This window comes from Mustela lutreola, chromosome 4, assembly GCF_030435805.1.
Source record: "Mustela lutreola isolate mMusLut2 chromosome 4, mMusLut2.pri, whole genome shotgun sequence".
Lineage (NCBI taxonomy): Eukaryota > Metazoa > Chordata > Mammalia > Carnivora > Mustelidae > Mustela > Mustela lutreola.
In genome coordinates, this window is record NC_081293.1 from 140358947 (window position 1) to 140381692 (window position 22746).

Below are 22746 nucleotides of genomic sequence, written 5' to 3' on the forward strand. Positions count from 1 at the left end.
GTAGCAATCCTTTACTATTTCATGTGTTGGATTTACCTCTGGCTGGCAATACCTTCAGTGGTGCCTTACTTTTTTGGCATCTCCTACCAGTGTATCCCTCACGACAGGTGCACACGTTATTTCTCATGCAGCGTCCGCCATTCTTACAGGGAGGGTGACAGAGAGCTGAAAGAACACATGGCCGCAATCTGTGAATATTACATCTCTGATTATTACATATTACATATTGCCTCATGTGCTTGTTATCTATGGGGCCATAAGGCAGAAAAATGTGCTATTAAAATAAAAGATCACAACTGCAAGTCATTAAAATCATCCTTTCTAAATCATAAAATCCAATGCTCATAGCTCTCAGCAGCCTGTGGATTAGCACAATTTGAAATGTATCGATGAACTGTTCATAACAAACGGCATCTTGCTACTATAGTGCTTAAATTACAAACCCAGTCTTATATTTCACCATTCTCGAAAGTAAAGAGTGAAATGATTGGGGAAGAACCAAGAAAATAAGTCAAAACCTAGCTCAAAATAAGAGATGTATCTATGCCTGTAGAAATTAGAAAAATCTCCACAATCTAACACATGATTTTTGGAAAATAATTTTAAGTTGACTTTTGAACACCTGCTGAGGTCATAAAGGCAGAGCTTTATATGTCACTTATTTCTGTGAAAGCTTAGTGAAAAGTCCTTTTAACAGTAATTCCTTGGCTTTGTTAGGACTGTTTATTGGATAACCTTGACTACACTGTACTAGTATTTTCTGTGTATATGATTCTGCTCCATGGAATTTAAAAATTAGTATTTATTATCTTTTATGAGAGGATTTTTATTCCTTCATATTTCTTCCAGAAATGACAATTAAATACCTTTATTTTAAAAAAAATGATAAGCAAACCTGCCTGGAAATTTTAAAACTTATTTTTTCCCTCAATGATAATAAAGATCATGTTTTTATTTCTTCTGCATCTTCTGCAGCATGTCCTAAAGACCACTGTACTGGGGCACCTGCGGGGCTCAGTCGGTCAAGTGCCCGACTCTTGATTTGAGTCAAGAACTCTGGTCATGAATCTCGGGTTCGTGAGATTAAGCCCTGCAGTGGGCTCTGCCCTTGATGGAGCCGGCTTAAGATTCTCTCTCCTTCTACCTCTGCCCTCCCCCTCCTCCCCTAAAATAATAACCCCCCAAAACAATTGTACTATTATTTCTGGTAGCTAGCCATGCACTTACAGTATGTATGTCTCACTGACTCCTTATGTCAACTGTCTAGTTCAAACCCGAAATTCAGGAAGTCTGATCCTGGAAACTTTAAGTCAATCCCCAAATCAATGCCAGCTAGAAGTTTTAGAGGCTACCTAACTCCAAAGCCTGCTAGCATGACATATGTTCAACAAATGCATTTTAGTGCAATACTTAATAATTTAGAGATTTCCTCCTTTCCCAGTTACTCGGTTGGAATATAAATTATAGAGACGTTTTCTCACTCTATCTTACATCGACAGCAAGGAGCATGGGGGTTATCAGCTTTTTATTCCCTTCTTAACGTTCTCAGTCAAAACTACACCTACAGATCACAAATACGGGTTTAGATGTAGCTGCTTGGTTTTCAAGGTTTGCCTTAATTTAGTCTTTACTTCTTCCCATTTCACAAGCCGTTTCCTTAAAGAAAATCTTAATTAGAAAAACTCATTTGCTATGCCTGTGTACCTAGAACTTCAGCAATGCCTTCTTTTCTACCTCGACTGCAACCTAAGAATCCTAGCCAACCTCCAAATAAAAGAGATGAAATCACATTAAAGTATAACATGGCAAGGAAAGTATAGGTTTTAGGAATTAAATTATGACAGGTTTTGACATGTTTCTACTAAAAATCTACTCTGCATTTTGCATAAACTCAAAGATATGAAGATGTAGAAAATACATTTTAAATTTCATTTATTGACATTAATTCATGCCTACACTGTCAGCCTCAGGACAAGCTGATAGCAATGCTACAGATTTTTTACTAGAATAGTAACAGGGGAAGTGTTAAAATAGCAGGACATTAAGGGGGGAAATGATGCATCTTTTTGTCTCCCTGTCACCTTGCACAGTGCTGTGCATAGCTTTTCATAAATGTTTAACAAAACTAAAGTTGAGAGATCATGAGATAATAGTGGACATTGGACTGGCCACAAATCAAGCATTTTGGCTGTGAGGGCAATAAAAATGGCACCACGGCACACAGCAGACTGCAAGGGTTCACACCTTGATCCTACAAAACTGCCCAGCCAAGTGCTGAGGCGGGAGCCTAATACATGGGGAAGAAATACAAATATTTTACATAAGAACTCATACATTTCCATGATCTGATCATTCGGTGACCACAACAGCAACATCACAGGAAGGAGAGAAAAAAAATGGCATCTTCCCCTTTGAGACTAGTCTTAGGTTTACTCTGAGTTCTGTTTATGCCTTTCCCTTTTTATTTAGAAAGAAAGAAAGAATAATTACCATTCTGACACTGTGCACCAAAGAATCCATTTGGACAAAGGCAAGTGTTTGGCTTATTACAGGAACCACCATTGAGGCAAACAGGGTCACACAAAGCTAATGAACAGCAGGGGGAAGAGAGACCATAAAAGTTTTATTATTTAAAAAATGAAAGCTGCACTAAAGTACAAAATGGTGCATAATGAAATATTTTATTTTTACTGCAAGTAAAACCCATAACCTATAATTAATTTGACTTTGCCAAACATAAGAGGAATGAAATAACTGGATAATAGCTTTGAGAGTCTGTTCATTAAGTTTACAAATAATACCACGCTAAGAATATGGAGGTTATGATTAGAATTCAGAATGCCCTCTGTAAGCTGAAAAAATGATGGGAAATTGGAAGACACGTCAACAGCACTAACTGGATGGTCTTTAATCTGCTCAAATACATGGGGCCACATGTGTACCTCCTTAAGTCTCCTTCCTAATTCAAACAGGAACACTGCGTTCAAGTCCTGGCATGCTCAAAAGCATTCTATTTTTGCTTCTTTACTTTTGTTCCACTTTGAGAGTCACCCCCAAATCCATTTTTCAACCAAGACTTTATTCATCCTCCAAAGCCTACCTCAATACTATTTTCTTCCAAAGTGTAATTGCCAGAATGAATTTTTGTCTTTTCTGCTCCCAAGGAGCAATGTGCTATTACATTACTTATTATAATCCAACTTGTATCATAGTCTTTTTGAATAAGTGTATCCTGTGTCTCCTTCACTAATGATGTGCTACTGGAAGTCAGGACAAAAATCAAATTGATCTTTGTGTCCCCTTGCATCATGCTTCACACATAGTTGGCAAGCTATAAGCATTAAATTAAATTTATGTTGAGAAAAGTCATTAGATCACAATGGCTTAGATTATTCATAGATAACCACGAACATGCTGGCAAAGAAGTAAGCCTGATATTGTGATAAAGACACAAATACCGTGATGGTGTCCTTTAACTGTTGGAATGTTTCATGAAACAGAATGTCTGTGCTGTGATAGAAAACTTGAAAGAGATCGAGGAAATGTAACAGATTTCTCTCCACTATGAGGCAAGTGGATGATGGAAATACAAAGGCAAAAAAAAAAAAAAAAAAAGTACTGATTGGTCTTGATAACAGTAAAGCTGAAATTCTATGGTCTGATAGGAGAAGAAGAAGAATCAAGACAAAAGGCATGTTTTTAATAAAACTTCATACCAGTCTTGTCACATTAGTGTTATGCTTTGGGGTGCTGGTCTTTAGGATACCGGTGCACTTTACATTTGTTTTAACTGATTTATTCATTGAACATATTTCTGATTTTACCTGTACCACAAGTAGGTCCATACCAGCCAGGCTTGCACTGGCAGGTATCTGGTGTAAGACATTCACCTCCATTTTCACAGTGCCTGTTACAAACCACTAAGGTCGTAGAATAAAAATAAAAGCAAGGTAGATTAGGCTTGGAACTGGCCATATTATTGGCTATTACCTAGCTTGCTTGTAATTGCCAATCACATCCTCTAATGAATAAGATCAGAGAAAAAAAGAAAAATAGCTTATTCTTTGGCTTTAAATGGTCTCTGATTCTCACATTCAGCTATTTTTTGCTCATAGAGTTGGGGAAGGAAGGAAATCATTGAGCTGAATGATAAACAAGAGTTCGCTGATTGAGAAAATTATTAGTAATGAAAATAATCATAGATCTAAATTAAACAAGATAAACTTATATGCAAACCAACGAACTGGAATTCTTATTATTATCTCAAGAAATGGTCATGGATAGGGTCAAGACGAGAGTTGCTTCCAAGAACACTTCTTTATCTTAGTACTGGCACCTGGGGCTCCCAGGGATATGCAGAATGAGAACTGTCAGAACAAATCATGAATAATATGTCCTTTAAGTAGACATTGGGTTTATTTTAGTTAGTACTAAAGCCACCAACTACTCAAAGGAGCAGTTTCCTTACATTAGGCTGCAAGAGAGTTTTGCTTACTTGTTTCACACCTTGGTCCTATAAAACCATAAGGACAAGTGCAGAGATTTCCAGCCAAGCAGGTGCCGCCATGTTGACAAGGTGGACTACAGTGTTCTGCAGACACAGATTATGTTCTTAAGTCAGCTCTGAATTAGGAAAAGGTCAGTTGATATTTATGAATCACAGCACAATACACTTTCTTCTAACAGCAGTTTATAGTAAACTCAGTTCTCATTTACTATGAAATTTAGCTCTGTGGGATTGACTATACAAGTTTATACTCTAACACCACCAACAAATCATCAGCATGTTTTGGTTTATAAAACTCTTGGTTAGCATGTAAATATATCATCTTGGGTTTCTTCTGAAGAGTGAGACCTGGATGTACACATTCCTGCCCTAAAAATGGAATACTCCTCTTGGGGCGCCTGGGTGGCTCAGTGGGTTAAGCCTCTTCCTTTGGCTCAGGTCATGGTCTCAGGGTCCTGGGATTGAGCCCCGAGTCGGGCTCTCTGCTCAGCAGGGAGCCTGCTTTCTCCTCTCTCTGTGCCTGCCTCTCTTCCTACTTGTGATCTCTCTTTCTGTCAAATAAATAAATAAAATTTTTTAAAAAAAAGGAATACTCCTATATTTCCACAATTATTTTCATCATCATTGATATTGTTTCTATTAGTTCACTCTGGATTTACTTTAATTTATTAATTTGTACTTTGCCTTGTCATGGAAGTATTTAGTGTGGCTCTTAGCTTGTTCATAGTTATTATACCGTCTATCAAAGATATTCTTTAAAATATTATTTAAGGGGAGCCTGGGTGGCTCAGTCATTAAGCGTCTGCCTTTGGCTCAGTTCATGACCCCAGGGACCTAGGATAGAGGCCCGCATCAGGCTCCCTGCCTGGCAGGAGGCCTGCTTCTCCCTCTCCCGCGTCCCCTGCTTGTGTTCCCTCTCTCGTTGTGTCTGTCTTTGTCAAATAAATAAAATATTTTAAAAATAAATAAATAATAAATAGAATATTATGTTAAAGATAACAAATATGTCCTTTTAAAATATTATCCATTTGAAAATGCCATTTCATAAACTCTCAAGATTCCAAAAAAAATTATATAGCTATAGATATGTTTTTATATTTTGTTTATTTTTAAAATATTTTATTTATTTATTTGTCAGAGAAAGAGACAGAGAGAGTGCACAAGCAGGGGGAGATGCAGGCAGAGGGAAAAGCAGGCTCCCCGTTGAGCAAAGAGTCCCATGTGGGACTCAATTCCAGGACCCTGAGATCATGACCTGAGCCAAAGGCAGATGCTTAACTGACTAAGCCACTCAGCTGTCCCTGTATACACGTTTTTAAAAATCACTTTTTAGGATTCTTTTTACCACTTAATATCTTCTAATTATTTGGTATTTAGCACTTTCTTGGAGCCATGTCTGAAAAGTCATTCAATAATCAGGAGTCCTCTGCTTGAAACTAAAATACATATTGGGATATGGCACATTATAACTAAATCTCAAAAATATTACTTCTGAAGACAATTTTACCAAGGAAAAATAAGCTGTTACTCTTTGGCTACCTAATTTTAGAAACTTAAGTGTTTAGAAGCTTCAAATAAATTATTTTTAATAAACATTAAAAAGCTTAGATTTCCCTGCCAGCATTAAGATTTATCAGTACAAACACAGCAAAACTGAATTATCTTTCTAAAAAGCTTTAAAGAAAATAGTGTTATTTTGCTTCTTATTTGGTTTTTAATTTGAATGATCACCTTCATCACATGTTGCTCCGCCATGCCCTGGGGGACATTCACAAACGTTAGGCTTAATACATTTTCCATGGTTTCTGCAATCAGGATGACATATAGCTGTATAAAATAAAGCTCATGTTTTAGAAATGCCCATTATCGATTAAATTCATTATGCAAACTAGTGAGTGCTGTACCTACCAGTTTGGCAGTTAGAACCGGTGTAGCCAGGTTTACACCTGCATATGTTTGGGGCAACACACTCCCTGCTTTTTCCACATGGGTGTCTACAAATGGCTGCAAAAATCAAGGAAAAAAGGTTGAACTGCTGATACAATATACACATGTTGCCCATAGACTTACTTATAAGAAAATTCAAATTCTCTGAAAATTCTGAGGCTGCTTATTGAACAATAATCACTACATTTATCTATAAAATTATTTTTTCCCTTTGAATTTGTTTTACTACTAAGTGACTGAGAAACATGACTAATACAGTCAAAAAGAAATATCATATGAGGTAATTACTCCCATAGCAAAGCCTGATGTTGAAGGTGGCTGCTAGCCATAAATGGGATTACACTTTTCCAGAGGTCAATAAAGTTTCAGAAACTAACCAGACAAATGTTGGTAAATGGTGGGAATAATCAGAATTTCAAAGAGCAAGAGGCTAGAAACACGTCATAAGTTTATAGGCTTATATTCCTTGAGCTTAACTACCTGATATATTTTATTAGACATTTAACATTTTTCTGAGGTAAACAAAATGTATGATTGTTTTGTCTTACTAATAATATGACATTTTATATTATAAACATGTAAGTATTGAAAGTTGTTATTATTATCACTATTCCTACAAAAAAAAAAAAACCCAAAAACAAACAGAAAAAGTACCTCTCAGTAATACTGAGAACAAAGAAATACATACCCCAACAGCTCTATTGCTTAATTAAGTTGGTCTCAAATAAATCAAAACACAAATAACACAAAACAAAGTAACAAAATACCAACAACACAAAATAGCTTCTGCAGTATCAAAGCCAAAATTTTGATTTGCCTCAAAGAAAACAATACTGATAATTGTGAAAAGAAGCAAACACTCCTTTCAAAATTAAAGTGATGCCCAACTTGTTTTATTCTCAAGAGCTGGAGGAATTATAGAGAAACCCAGTTTATGCAAATAAGCAAATACACCCAAATTAGTAATTTAAAGTGCTAAGTGCCCACTGCAAGCTGAAAAGAATCCAGACCACAATGTTATTCATATCCTTATTTTCTCTCTTTATCTGCTTAATGCTAGGCAAGTCAGTTAGCCCTGTAAGGCTTTGCCTTTCCTATCCGGATAAGGGGAAAAATAAATAGTCCATGTGCAGAGTCTTTATGGATTATATGACATAATTGATAAAGAATGTGTCTATAAACCTTGGAACACAGCATGTACCCAAACCATATTTATAATATATTATATAGTTATAGTACTATTTGATTTAATTTTTAAAAATAACTCAGGAACAGCCATGTTAATTTTTTTTGAAATATGAAGAAGATATATATATAAATAATAAATACAATGAATAGAAATTGGTGAACTAAATGAAATAAGCAGAAATTAATAGAGAGAATAGAGAGGCATTTCTTTTTAATCACTTAAATGTGAACTTAAATGCACTTAAATGCATCTTCTCAAGAATTTTCATACTACCTCTGCAATTGATACCATCTCCATAATATCCAAGGGGGCAGCGTCCACACTGGAAGTGACCATCTGTGGTTGGCACACAAGAAACACCAAGAAAACAAGGTGATTCAGCACAAGTTAATATTCTGGTCCATCCAGGCTTTTCTGGCAAAGTAGTGATGGCTCTAGTAACCGATGAGGCAAACCCATCCTTATACTGCGTGTAACCTTTGGCAGGCCTGTTAATTTGAGAATTATTCCCTCCAGCCTCTGTCTGGATAGTGTTCTGTTTAACATCCTTTACTTCACCAGGGGAACCATTTGGGTTGATGCTTAAAGAACTATGGTTTTTCGTCGACACTCCCAATTCCTCCAGACTGAAATTTGTACTGATAGTATGATCCGCCTGTTCAAACCCTGGTATCTGATGGGAAATAATGTTTTTTGAATTATTCATTTGAGTTGTAACTGATTTTAATGAGAAGTGCGAGATGTCACTGGTTGTGTTCAAGAACTTTTTGATAGTGGCAGGCCTGTGGGTAAAGCTTGCACCGGATGATGAATGATCTGTTGACAGTAACTGAAATTTTATATCTGAAGAACCAAAAAAGAAAAAGAAATGTCAGTCAATAACATTTATTAATATTCTGCTCTTTCCCCAGTATTTAACATTAATTCATTCCTTTATTTAATGCCTATCACATGTATGCCATTACAGTAGTAAGAAGTCATCATACACTTCCTGCCTTCAAAGAATTTACAATCTATTTGGATATATCAGGTACCCAGACTGTTAAACATTGTAAAAGTTAAAGAACAATAATTAATAATTTTATTAAGAGTTAGAAAGAGCCAACAAACATTTATTGACCACTTCATACACTGAGGCTCAAAGCAAAGGAAATTGCTCACGTTTGTATTCTTGACATGTGAGCAATTCATAATAATCTGAAGCAAATTTTAAATCATACAAACATACTATGTATAATTTTAAATGAAGACTTAAAATTTTTTTGCAAAATATAATTAAATTGACTGAAGAAGAGCCAGAGGAGTTGATAGAACAATTGCAATGAGAGAAACAAAAATAATCTAAATCTAAATAATCTAAAATAATCGAAAGTCATTAAATATCATGCTAAGACAGATGATCCAATAGAAAAAAAATTACCAAACTATCAAGGAAAGAATATTGTATAAAACTCTTGCAATGCATAGAAAGAGATAAAAATTTTTTACTTTTTATTTTTTTAAAGATTTTATTTATTTATTTGGCAGAGAGAGATCACAAATAGGCAGAGAGGCAGGCAGAGAGAGAGGGGGAAGGGGGAAGCAGGCTCCCCACTGAGCAGAGAGCCTGATGTGGGGCTTGATCCCAGGACCCTGAGATCACGACCTGAGCCAGAGGCTTAACCCACTGAGCCACCCAGGCACCCCGAGATGAAAAGTTTTATAAACATTTGATCAAGTGACATAATCCTAAAGTCAGTATCATTTATGAAAATACATATACATTTTCAATGAAATACTACCAGATGAAATGAAGCAGTGTAGTTACAGACTACAACATCCGGATGAAACTGACTTGTATTTCTACTTACCGAATTATATTACATAATTTCATTATGATATTATAATATAAAGAAAATATAAAATGTTAAAAAGTAATTTGATACAATTTTCTCCTGAAAACATTCTAAAAAAGTTAGTCTAACAAAACATTAATAGAAATTATAGCAAGTCATAAATGATGCCGAAAAACCATTTGATAAAATTTAAAAACCACTTTTTTAAAGATTTTATTTATTTATTTAACAGAGAGAGTGTAATCACAGGTAGGCAGAGAGAGAGGGGGAAGCAGGCTCCCTGCTGAGCAGAGAACCCAATCCCACAAAGCCACCCAGGTGCCCCTAAAAACCACTTCTAACTTAAATCTAAAGAGAATTCTGAGAAAGCAACAAATAAAAGGAAAATCCCTTAACTGAATGAAGGGTTTCTAGCAGAAACCTACCATAATATCATACTTAATGGTGAAACATGAGAAGAATTTCCATTAAAATCATTAAAAACTATTCCCTGCCTACACACTGGAGGTCCAGCCATTACAATGGGGGCTCAAATTTGAGAGCTGGGACTGCAGTCAGACTGCTCATGTTCAAATCTCTCTTCTTTTACAAATTGTATATATCTGAACAGAATATTTAACCCATCTATGCCTCTGTACAGATGACTAACATGGAAATAATAACTGTTACTGTCTATAGCTATTGAGAAGATGGAATGACACAGTATATAAATATTTGTCCTGGCATATCATAAATATAGATTAAATCGTAATTACTATTATAATAAGAAAGTAAGTAAGAATAAGAGACAAACTCACTATTGGCAAGAGGCATTGTCTATTTATAAAACCAAGAAAAAGAATCAACTATAAAAAAAAGTGTAGAATGTTTAATAAGGCAACTGGATGCATGAATAAATTAAAATCAAGAGTATTCCTATATTACAGTAATTGATAAAGATATCTTGCAAAATAAGTGCAGTGATAATCTTGCAAGATGAATAGCTAATATAAAATGCAAAACCATAAAGAAAGCTTATGTAAAATGTGTAAGGTCATTGTAAAGACAATCAGAATATTAATTGAATAAATCAAGAGTTATAAGGACAGCACTGTGGAAAATAAAAGGCCTAATGAAATAATGAGTTTCTTCTAGTCTTTAGGGTTTAAGGCGATGTTGAATGACCAGGGAGTTGTAAAATGTAACTTTGAAATGGTTACTTATAATCATAAGCCTCGCAGAAATCACCTTAGATATCATTTGTTCATTATACAACATGTATCATTTTTCTAGACTATAAGCCAGGGAGTGAACGGATTAGAAAGAAAAAGAATAATTTGTAAACTGCATTGTATAATCTTAGGCAATCTTTCTACAGGGAAAAATTCCTAAGGAAGAAATATATTTGTCTTCTGGAAAATAAATGAAAGGTATTACTTGTCCTTTGATTTTATTTAGCAAGACCATTACTTACTAGAGGCAGTTCTATTTGTTGACTTAAAATGCCTGTCTCTCTGTATGGCATTTTTACCATACTCTTCCGTAGTTTCACTTTTGTTAGAACTTGTAAGAACTACAGTATGTGTGGTAGACTCATGTAAAAACTGTGTTTCAACTGCAGATGTATACATGAAAAACAGATTGCACGATTATAAAACCAAAATGCTATGAATAAAAATGTCACTAGGATTGAACTCTTCACAAATTAGATTACAGAGCTAGCTTAAATGTCACCTCTTCAGCAAATCCTTGTATTATGGACCGAATTGTGTCCCCCAAATTTATTTATGTTAAAGCCCCAATTCTAAATGTGACTGTATTACCTTTAAGGAGGTAATTAGGGTTAAATGAAGTCATGAGCGGGGCCCTAATCCAATACGACTGGTGTCCTTTTAAGAACAGAAGGAGCCACAAGGAGGGTGCACATGTGAGGACACAGTGAGAAGGGGGCCATCTGTCAGCCACGGAGAGAAGCCAGAAAGCAACCCTGCTGGTACCTTGGTCTTGAACTTCCAGCCTCCAGAATTCTGAGGAAACAAATTTCTGTTGTTTAAGTCATCCTATCTGTTATTCTGTTATGGCAGCCAGATGTGACTAACAGGTGTTCCTAGTCACATACCCACCCAACCAATTTCATCCATCTATATTCTCCCACAGAGTTTTGTCCCTGATATTGACTCATGTGTCTCTTTCCTCTTCTAGTCAGCAATCTAAAGAATAAGAACTGTGCTGTGTTGACTTTTATAATCAGTGTCTGCCATAAAACAAGTAAACAATACCAATAAGAAAAAAGAATTATTTTGTATTAACAAGCATCTTCCTAAATACACAAATGCCTCTGACAGAGTTAAGGAACTTATTAATCACTCATATGTAGTGGGACATGGTTCAAATTGTTTTCCTCTTAAGTTCCACTGGATACAGGTTTTATTCAGGGAATGAGTCTCTGTTTGCAAAAGGCTGATCTTAGATCACTTTAGTGCACACAGTGAAGGGTACGATACTGTTGAGTATTTGGAACTGGGTGTTGAAGGGGAAGTGTGAGTGGCTGAGACAGCAGGGAATTCCCCTTACCAGCCTGCACTGGGCTTAAATCTGTTACCTCTAGTGCTAGACTGGCCCGCTCCAATCTGACTTACAAAGTGATTTATTTTTCATCAGTATGAGGTCTTATTTACTTATAGGTAACAAAATACAGTTCTTTGACACTGTCTTCTATAATTAACTTTTCTCTTTTAAGCTTTTAAAAGGTTGATATCCACCAATTTTTGTCCTCCTTTCTCTTCGTGTTCTCTTAGGGTAATTTCATCCATGACTGATAACCTTAAGAACTGTATCTTTAACTTAATCTTCCCTCCAGAGCTCCACTTGGAGTCACCTCAGTCCCTATGTATCCAAACTGAATTCATTCTTTCCCTTCCAAAACCCCTTCTTCTTACTTAGATGTCATGTGTGTCACGTATCTTGGTCAGCTCAGGCTGCCTAATAAAATACCATAGACTGAGTGTCCTAAACAAAAGGAGTTTATTTTCCTACTGTTCTGGAGGGTAGCCAGTTCAAGATCAAAGTGCAGGCCCATCTGGTTCCTGGTGAGAGTCTCTTCCTGGCTCCCATACCATCTCCCTGTGTCCTCACATGGCAGAGAGAGATGAAGCTCTCCAGTGTATCCTCTTCTAAGGATACCAATCTTATTGGATCCCAATCCTCCCTTATGACCTCATTCAACTGCTTACTCCAAATACAGCCACAATGGGGTTTTGGGACACAACATATGAATTTTCAGGTGACACTATTTAGTGCATAGCAATATGAAAGCCAATTCTACATGCCCATTCACCTAAACTGAGCACTTGGCACTTAGTAACTCTCTTTCCCTCTCCATGCTAATCCCAATCACTAACCATGGACCATCACCTTGCTCCTTTAGTGTTTCTTTCAACCATTACCTCCTCCTCCAAGGTCAGAATATCTTCATGTCTTTCCTGTTTATTTGTAATACTGTCTTAGCTTTTCTTCCCACCTTCAGAATAGCACAGTTCCTTACACATAGGTGGTCCATCCTCCATATTGCTTTTGAGTAGACTGTAAACTGTATTGTGTTTCTCACAGTTTCTCGGTGATCTGGCCACTGGCTAGGACTCCAGCTTTAATTCTTGCAGCAGTCCCTCTTACCCTCTATATTTTAAGCACACTTAATTACTCATAGTGCCCAAGTGTGCTGTGATTTTACATGCCTCTCCACCTTTGCACATGTTTCTTCTGCCTCAAAAGCTTTTTCTCTCTTGATTGGATACATCAGATTTAGCTGTAATGACTCTTCTTTTTAAAAAACTTTTCATTATCCCTCCAGGTAGACATGATTCCCTGCGTAGTATTCCTGCTAGTCTCTGCGGGCACTTCTATCAGCAGACATAGAACGCCATATTGAACTACGGTGATTACATCAGACTCCCTGGTATCATACTCAAACCCATTAGGTCAAAGGGCATGTCTTACCTATTTTTGCATCTTTCCACCTCCGGCTTAGTGCATGACACTTAATGAATATACACTAAATGAATACAGGAGTAAAAGATATAATAGAACTGAGGGATTTGGATTAATTAAATGGAGCAAAAAATACTTCATGGCAGAAAATAGGGACTTTTACCATGACATATTTTCCCATCACCATAAAATCCTTTAGGACATGCACCACAGTGATAGGAGCCAAAGGTATTGAGACACTCTGCTCCTGGAAAGCAAGGCCTGGATTCACACTCATCAACATCTTCCTGGCAATTTTTGCCTAAATAAAATAAAGATTGAGAGTTCAAATTATTTATTTTGAAAAACATTATGTGTCCTGTTAAGTGCTCATTATTTGATTTCTTTTACTTGAAGATATTTTACTTTTACTTTCCAAAAGATATCTTTACTTCTGTTACATTAAGGTATGCCCTACAAACTTCAGAAAAGCTGTAATATATTAAGAGGAATGTACTAATTTTAAAATTTACAACAGAGTAAAACATAGTCATTAATTAGATTCTTTTTAACATTAAACAAGACCCTTCAAGTACATAAGATTTTCCCTATAAAAAAGAAGACAAAAAGCCATTAATATTTTAAGAAAAAAATTTACCATATTAGAGCAGCAATTTTTACTTTGTTAAAAACACTCCACGAATTTTTTAAAAAGTCTTAGAATGGTTGTCATCTTAGCTTAAGGACACCTTACTGCAGTTATTGCATTAGCTGTGAAAGTCCATGAAAATTTTATAGCATGCTAGGAAAAGTTAGTCTTTCCTCAGTAAAATTTTTTGAGATCAAGTGTTGCTCTTTGAAATGTTCAAAAACTTATTTGAATGAATATATTCAGTCATTTACTCATTAGAGTAAAATCCATGAAACAATCAACATTTGAATTCTTTCAAATGTAGTCTGTAGCCTAACAGTCCCAAATGATAAATTTTTTAATTTTACTCTAAGATTTTATTTATTATATGACAGACTGAACAGGAGGAGGCGCCAAAGAGGAGGGAGAGGGACAAGCCTAAATCCTCCTGGAGCCCAGAGCCAATGTGGGGCTTGATCTCAAGACCGAGATCATGACCTGTGCTGAAATCAAGAGATGCACATTTAACTGACTGAGCCACCCAGGCACCTCTAACATTTTTATGTTAAAATAGATGCCTTCAGGGAAAAAAACTGCAGCTCAATAATTACACATTTACTTATTTAACATTTGTATCTATTTAAATTAGAGGGAACATGGGTATGACTTGCAAAAAGCTTTGGGAAATTAAAAGGTGTCATTCATACTCTTAGTTGAGGTTTCTAGAATCAGACATTTGAGGATAATTAATGAGTTAGCAAATTTCATTTGATTGCAACTCTAACTTTATATCATGATCTTTTAAGTAAATGAATTATCAACCTTTCTTAAATGATAATTTTTACATTTCCCATGGCAAACTTCTTCATTATCCCATGTTATATTTCAATTGAATAATTTAAATACTTTACCTACCAAATTTAGACAGAAATGTTTAGGAACCTGCAAAATACAACACAGCCATAGAATATTGCCATTAAAATGACAAAAATGGGCAAAATTATAAGAGTTTCTGTAAGCAATGTACAATAATAAAAGGATATTGGTAGCAAATGTATTTGTGATGACTATTACTACACTTTTTAAGTGTATATTAAAATCTTTAGGAACATACACTTGCTTGAGCAATCTGTAGATTACTTGGAAAGCCACAGAACTTTCCTTTCTAATCTGATCACATACTAATTTCACTCATGAAGAACCAAAACTCACCTTTGAGTTCAGGCGGACATACACAAGAATAACTGGGAAATCCACTAATACACCTGCCAAGGCCACAGGGGTTCGACTGACACTCAGTGACGTTCACTTCACAGAGAACCCCCTCAAAGCCAGGCAAGCAGATGCACAGGTACATTCCACTTCCTGGAGGAAATTTCCTGTCTGACACACATGATCCACCATTCAAGCAATCACAAGATTTCACAGTCACCTCCAAAAGAAACAAAAAGTAAGATGCTTTATTTTTCAATAAAATTAACTTCAATTTATGCTCCAGAAATTTTGATTGGTATGTATGTTTATGTACAAGACCAGACCACAAGTTTTACAAAAATTAATTGATTAATTAATTTTTAAAAATATATATTTAATGTAAAAGACTATTTAAAAAGATATGTTAATAAAGTAATTATGCCAACTTTCAAAAGCATAGCCAAAATATAAATGCTGGGGATAATTTTTAAAAATGTTACAAGATGGGACGTCTGGGTGGCTCAGTTGGTTAAGCAGCTGCCTTCGGCTTAGGTCATGATCCCAGCGTCCTGGAATCGAGTCCCACGTCAGGCTCCTTGCTTAGCAAGGAGCCTGCTTCTCCCTCTCCCTCTGCCTCTGCCTGCCTCTCTGTCTGCCTGTGCTCACTCTCTCTGACAAATAAATAAATAAAATCTAAAAAAAAAAATGTTACAAGATGATTGATCACTTTCTATAATGCACGCACCACAACTGGAACAAAAATCCGTAAGGAGTAAAGCAGTCATGCCCCTGAGTTATCCCAAAATACAGAGAGTAAACAGTCACTTGAATTCTGTGGTTACCATGAAATTGTACACAACTGCACTTCATACCATTACTTCTGTATGAGTGTGTCCCAAATGTCGAGCATATACAGTGCAAAAAAAAAAATAGTATTAACAGCTCATGACTGATAATATCTAAAGAATGGTCAATAAAAAATGACTTTGCTTGAATGAAAGGGTATAATTATCAACCTTAGGTTGAGCACAGGTCTTTCAGAGAGGCAAAAATGAATGCATTCTTTATCCTTATCATAGTTAAGTACAGGTGAAAATGATCCTTTAGCTTCATGCTCTAGAATTGAGAATCTCCATAAGATTTTAAATTCTGACAAAAACAGCATGTTGGCAGTTTAATTTTCCATGAAATGTTGAATAATTTAGTTCCTCTTCACAAATTAAGGATTATATTGCAAGTTTAAAATGGATACCGATATTGCTAATTAATTCAGTGGCATTTATGTAATGATAAATATTACCATAATCGTGACTCTCGTTTCAGCATTGCAGTCGTCGTTAAAGAGTAAAGTGAATTGCTGTGGAGTCTGGGACTCTGCTTTCCATGTGAGAAGTCCTGTAGAGGAAACATTTGCTCCCTCAGGACCTGAGTCCAAGGTAAAATGGATGTCAGAACCTTCGGGATCCAAGGCCATGAACTGGTACACAAAGTTCTCCCCCAAAAATGTCTGCAATTTGTCTTGCGGTATTTGAATCACTGGGGGTTGGTTGTCTGTCACAGAGAAAACATTTACTTTGTACTCGTGTAGAAAAAAAATAAAGGAAAAGGGAAAGTACAATAGAGAGAGCTCCTACTGGAACTTTCTGATGAAGTTCAAACTCAGCTAACTTCCATTACCTTTTTTTTTTTTTTAACATTCAGAATAAACTCAATTGCATTCTGAGAAAATGTAAAAGTAACTCACAGGTCCAAGACTTCAACCTTTGCTACAAGAGTGTAAAAGCACTTTGAAAAGAGAAACACTTCTGCATTCCCCAAACTGGATTCCTCTTCTTTCCTGTCTGCAATTACCTCTCCATGTCGACCAACTCAGTGCTTGTTTTCTCACTCTTCTTTGTCCTCTACCCTTTTCAGCTTTACTTTCCCTCTCAGCATCTTCTTTTCTTTATTTCTCCTTTACTCTCCACTATGTCTGGACTGTTCATTTGACTCCCCTGACTCTTCCTCACTGTACCTGTCTCCCCCTTTATAACTGGGGGCCACAGAGTCACAGCAACCCTCTGCTCCTCAGAGATCTTTCCTGCTGCCAAGCTCACTTGCTGGAACTCTGGTTATTTCAGAAGACAGAGAGTGCTCCTTTTGTGCTCAAGTAATGCTTTAAAACATCTTTTTACATTGTCATATTAAAAAATGGCTCCCTCCCTTGCCAACTGGCTTAACAGATTGGAAGAACAGCCTTTTCCATTGTGCTGGGCACAAACACACTCCACTTGCATCAACAAAGCACTGATGCCAAGAGATTGTAGTGCTGGCTCCTGCTCTGCCCTCATATATCTTTATACAATTTACTGATTTTAATTTCCTCATCCCTCAATACAAGAAACTTGGGACAGATGGTATTTCCAGACCCCTGGTATCCTTGAACATTGTAAATCTATGATGAGTCAGTCATACCAAAACCATTAAAAACACAGATACCAATTCAGAAGCTATAGTGTGTTTCCCTTGTCCCTGGCACTAAATTCTTCTCCAAATTTTCATTGTCTTCCCATAACACCCCATGGGTCTTGCACCTGAGCAATGAATCATCTGACAAATGGTCTAATGCAGTCATGAAATTTGTATATACAGTAATATATATAGTGATGTTATAAAGCACAGTATAAATAAAAGGTTTTATGACTCAGATAAAATTACATGGGGATGGGGCCAGGGAGTAAATATATCTCATTGTATTTTGTGATGCCTGGTCTTTTCACTGAGGAAAGAGAATAAGAAACATCTATGTGGAATTATATATAGCTGTACTTAAGGAAGTGAAGAAATTATATGGTACATGACTATGAGGTGGGGTGTTTTTTTCGGATGGAACTAAGTATTCAGACATTATCTGGACCCACTATTATATTCATGTAGTCACAGAAAGGTAGGGCTGGAAGGCACTTAATAGATTACTGAATCCAGGAAGACTTATTTAACACCTGGTGAATGCATGGCCTCTGGAATTTAAATAGCTAAATGTCTTGTCACAAAACTAAAAAGAAATAAGGCTAAGGATAGGATATAGATCTTTGGTCTCAAAGTAATGTTCTCTTTCCACTAAACCCACCAACTTTACTGATGGACGTTTTATATAGTACTTGAGAGCCTATTTTGTTAGTAGCTATTTGACTTGTACAAACTGTGGGTAACTGAATTAGCCATTCCCATTTCTTCCATTAATAATTCACATTTGCTTTCAGTATCAAATATTAAAATGGAAATCCCATACCCTATTGTATTATAATCATAGAAATTACATGAAATAACATTTCATCCTATATTATGTCCAAGCAAAGTAAGTCATGCAGTTAGGAAGGATCCTAAATTAAACACATCTTAAATATGTTTTAAGTACCTCATGCTTTAAAATCACTTAAAAACATCTTGTAGAGAAAATATCTGGATTAATAAAGATTAACTTACTTTCTAAAAATGACCAAGTAAATTTTGAAATTTTTGGTCTACAAATCAAACAAGGGCTGGTAGGATTTTTATCTCCTTCAATGTAGCAGATCCCATCTATAATGCAAACATTTTCCTAACGGAAATTTTAAAAAGAGAAAAACAATTAAGATGTCATTATAGTTAGTGTTTAGGAAAAAAAATGTACATAGAAAGGAAATACCATATATGTTGGTGATTTCAGTGAAAGCATATAATAAGTCTATTCTGGTTAGGAAACATTTTTTCATATATCCTCATCATAAATGTATGTTAGAAAACAAATCATTTTCTTTTGTGCAATTTGCATATGGAATTGATCAATAAGGAGGGAATAAGAAAATATATATGTAGATTTATCTTTGTGTAGAATTAGTTTATAAATAACAAGGAAGAAAACCTGTGTTTTCTTCTTGTTTTTTCTTTGTTTGTTTTGTTTTGTTTTTACTGCTAACTCAGGCTGGAAATGCTCTATTAATAAAGAAATGAAACAATTTTTCCCCTGCTCATCTTACTGAAACACATTAGTTTCTAACGATTTTCCCTTGCTCTAGGAGCCTACCATGTCCTCTGAATATGGCAAAACTGAACAAGAACTATGATATAATTATCCACATTTGACAATGGATATCCTTATACAAAATAATAGAGAAGCTGATCTGCAAAGAAATAACATTAAATGTAGCAATCATTTTCAACCCGAGAAAAAGACCAAATTTTGTTCAGCATATATAAACTTTGCATATTTGACAAAAATCTCTTCTGATGTCACTTAGAACACAATACAAAAATAAAAACAAAATAGCCCCAACAATATAAAACAATTGTGAATTATAACATTTTAAAAGTATTTCTTATAAGACATGTGGAAATGGAATATTTAAGGGAAAGTAAAAATCAAACAACTTTTCAGAAACAGAAACTTCTTATTGATAACATCTAGTTGCTAATCTCAGGGGAAGAAAGATCTAAAACTTAAAATAATACTTTAAATTTTTATCTACATAAATATTATTTGATATGCTTCTCAGTTTTGAAGAGCCAAGTAATATTAGATCCCTGGCATCTATTACATCAGTAGCTGGCCTATGAGAAAGATCTGTTGATAAACCAACAGACTGCAGCTAAATGAGGAGGGTGTGGCTGTGAGGATTCAGCTCTGGCTGGGCTCTTCCGTAATTCCTTCAGTGGTGGAGATTTGTGAGGTCCAATGAATTTAGTTGCCACAGAACAACAACAACAACAACAAACAAAACCCAAAACAAAAAACCTCCTTATATACACTGTTGGTGGGAATGCAAGCTGGTGCAGCCACTCTGGAAAACAGCATGGAGGTTCCTCAAAATGTTGAAAATAGAACTGCCCTATGACCCAGCAATTGCACTATTGGGTATTTACCCTAAAGATACAAACGTAGTGATCCAAAGGGGCACATGCACCCGAATGTTTATAGCAGCAATGTCCACAATAGCCAAACTCTGGAAAGAACCTAGATGTCCATCAACAGATGAATGGATCAAGAAGATGTGGTATATATACACAATGGAATACTATGCAGCCATCAAAAGAAATGAAATCTTGCCATTTGCGACAACATGGATGGAACTAGAGCGTATCATGCTTAGCGAAATAAGTCAAGCAGAGAAAGACAACTATCATATGATCTCCCTGATATGAGGAAGTGGTAATACAACATGGGGGCTTAAGTGGGTAGGAGAAGAATAAATGAAACAAGATGGGATTGGGAGGGAGACAAACCATAAGTGACTCTTAATCTCACAAAACAAACTGAGGGTTGCTGGGGGGAGGGGGTTTGGGAGAAGGGGGTGGGATTATGGACATTGGGGAGGGTATGTGCTTTGGTGAGTGCTGTGAAGTGTGTAAACCTGGTGATTCACAGACCTGTACCCCTGGGGATAAAAATATATGTTTATAAAAAATAAAAAATTAATTAAAGAGAAAAAAAAAAGTGCTAGCCTTATACATTTTACAAGCTCCATCCTGCACGCCTCTAGTTACAAAGAAGATTAGGTAATTGTGGAGAGACATCTTACTGGAAAATCATTATTACTATTTCAGAAGGAATATATGTAAGAGTTAAAATTCAATCTGAACCTCCTTTCTTTTTTTTTTAAGGAATTTTTTTAAGGAATAAACACTTGCCATTTCAAAACATACAAGGTAGAAACCTTCTCCTTGCCATTTCAATAACAGTTATGGGCAGAATAACAATTTTAGTTAACTGTATATAAACTTGAGAAAGGCTTTTCTCCATTAGTATTTCTGATATGAAGGTGAAAAAACTAATATGCCATTAATATGCCAATAGCATGGGAAATGAAAATACCAACTGTGTAAATGTGAAAATAAGTGGAAAAAAATGCATACCTTTATAGTACATGAGTCCTTCCCATAGAGACCACAAACTTGACAAGCCCCATCATATATGATCATTATTTTGGGATTACTGAACTTATAACCATCATTAGATACCTGTAAGATATAGTTTTATAATCAGAAGATCTATTCTAAATGTAGCTTCATAAATTCATTATGAAATTTTAATATATAAAATTTATTTATGTCTTTTCTCTTTTACCTTTAATTGCCACTTTGCAATTGGTTTCTCCCCCATCAGATTTATGGTATCAGACTGTTGAACATCAGGGGGCAGCTGACAATCAATGGTTCTGCTATTTTGAAAAACAGTATTCGTGTAGACAGCTTTTCCAAGGACCCATTTACTGTTATTATACTAAAGGCATAATGAGAAGGCAATTAACCTCTGTTTAATTATAGAAATTCCTTGCTAGTGAATTACATATAATCAAAAGATAAATTTTAAAATGCATGGCTGGTATAATGGAATATATAATGAAGTAATAAAAGTGACATCAACATTGAATTTTATCCAGAATAATGAAAACCATATACACTTTAATTTGATGTAAACTGCTTCCGACACCTCATGCATTTCTTGTGAGTTCAAATGAAAGAAGTTACCAATATCAGTCACACATAATGAATCACCATGCCATGAGTTTTGTAGCAAGAGGAAACACATTTGACTACATAACTGGCCAACAGTGGATTGATTTCCTACCCAGGAAGTCATTTCTCCTGCAAAAGCTCCTAACCTTCTCCTGCAACTTGAAATTGTTCTTTCTGTCTGGTTCCCAGAGCCCTCTCATGTTCTTATATGACCCATCTTCCTGACTACATGTAACCACTCCAGGGGTGGATCTAAGTTGAGCTAATGTTTTGATTACTTGGACTATTTTAACTTTGTCCCAGGGGGTATGTTGGACCAGTCTGCTTCTGGTGGCTTGAGGTGCAAGACACAAAGTTATGGAGCTATGGGCAGCTGTTGTTTTTCACTATGTGGAGAAAGCCAGTATCTAATGAAAGGGAAAAATGAAGCCCACAGAGAAAAAAAGAACTGAGATAGATAACTACACACACATACAAATGCAGACATACTGAGTTTTCATGTGTTCAAGTCCCAAATTCAAGTTATTCCTGAGAAGTCGGCAATTACATTCTAATCCTGACTCCGTGAAAAACGTACTGTCCTCATAATAAGTACCATTTTTGCTCAAGGCAGTTTGGATAAATTTACGTAACTGAAAACTTAATTCTAACCAGTTCACCCTACTTAATAACTCAGTAGCAAATCATACTTAATCTATATTAAGGGATTACTTTTCAGTATTAAAATGCATTGGTGCCTAAAGAAGAAAAGCCAGAGTAATTTTCTGGGTCCTGCTAACTACATAGAAAACTAAAAAGCCATATTTTATTAACAATATTTTGATTTAATTTTTTTTTAAATTTATGACTGTAGAATGCTTTCAATTGCTCAGAAATGGGCAAGGAGCATGTTGATGCTGCCATACTGAGGGTCAGTAGGAGATGGAAAAGAAGGCAAGAACATGCGGTCATCTGCAGCCAGCAGAAACTATCTTGTTAAATACTGATGACTGACAGAGTAGGTCACAGTAGAAATCTCTACGTT

General features: G+C 35.7%; 1 protein-coding gene across 1 annotated transcript in view; it reads right to left on the bottom strand.

The window, feature by feature from the left end:
- The window catches only part of VWDE (von Willebrand factor D and EGF domains), a 78339-nt gene that overhangs the window by 6935 nt on the left and 48658 nt on the right, over window positions 1-22746 (bottom strand). The window contains exons 14-26 of the mRNA XM_059171246.1: window positions 21331-21486; window positions 21120-21224; window positions 18714-18828; window positions 16549-16799; window positions 15267-15486; window positions 13608-13745; window positions 7917-8486; window positions 6416-6511; window positions 6239-6334; window positions 4496-4591; window positions 3825-3920; window positions 2491-2586; window positions 70-165 (exon numbers count right to left, since the gene is read on the bottom strand). Of these exons, the coding sequence (XP_059027229.1) occupies window positions 70-165; window positions 2491-2586; window positions 3825-3920; window positions 4496-4591; window positions 6239-6334; window positions 6416-6511; window positions 7917-8486; window positions 13608-13745; window positions 15267-15486; window positions 16549-16799; window positions 18714-18828; window positions 21120-21224; window positions 21331-21486 (2131 nt within the window). The remainder of the gene's footprint in view (window positions 1-69; window positions 166-2490; window positions 2587-3824; window positions 3921-4495; window positions 4592-6238; window positions 6335-6415; window positions 6512-7916; window positions 8487-13607; window positions 13746-15266; window positions 15487-16548; window positions 16800-18713; window positions 18829-21119; window positions 21225-21330; window positions 21487-22746) is intronic.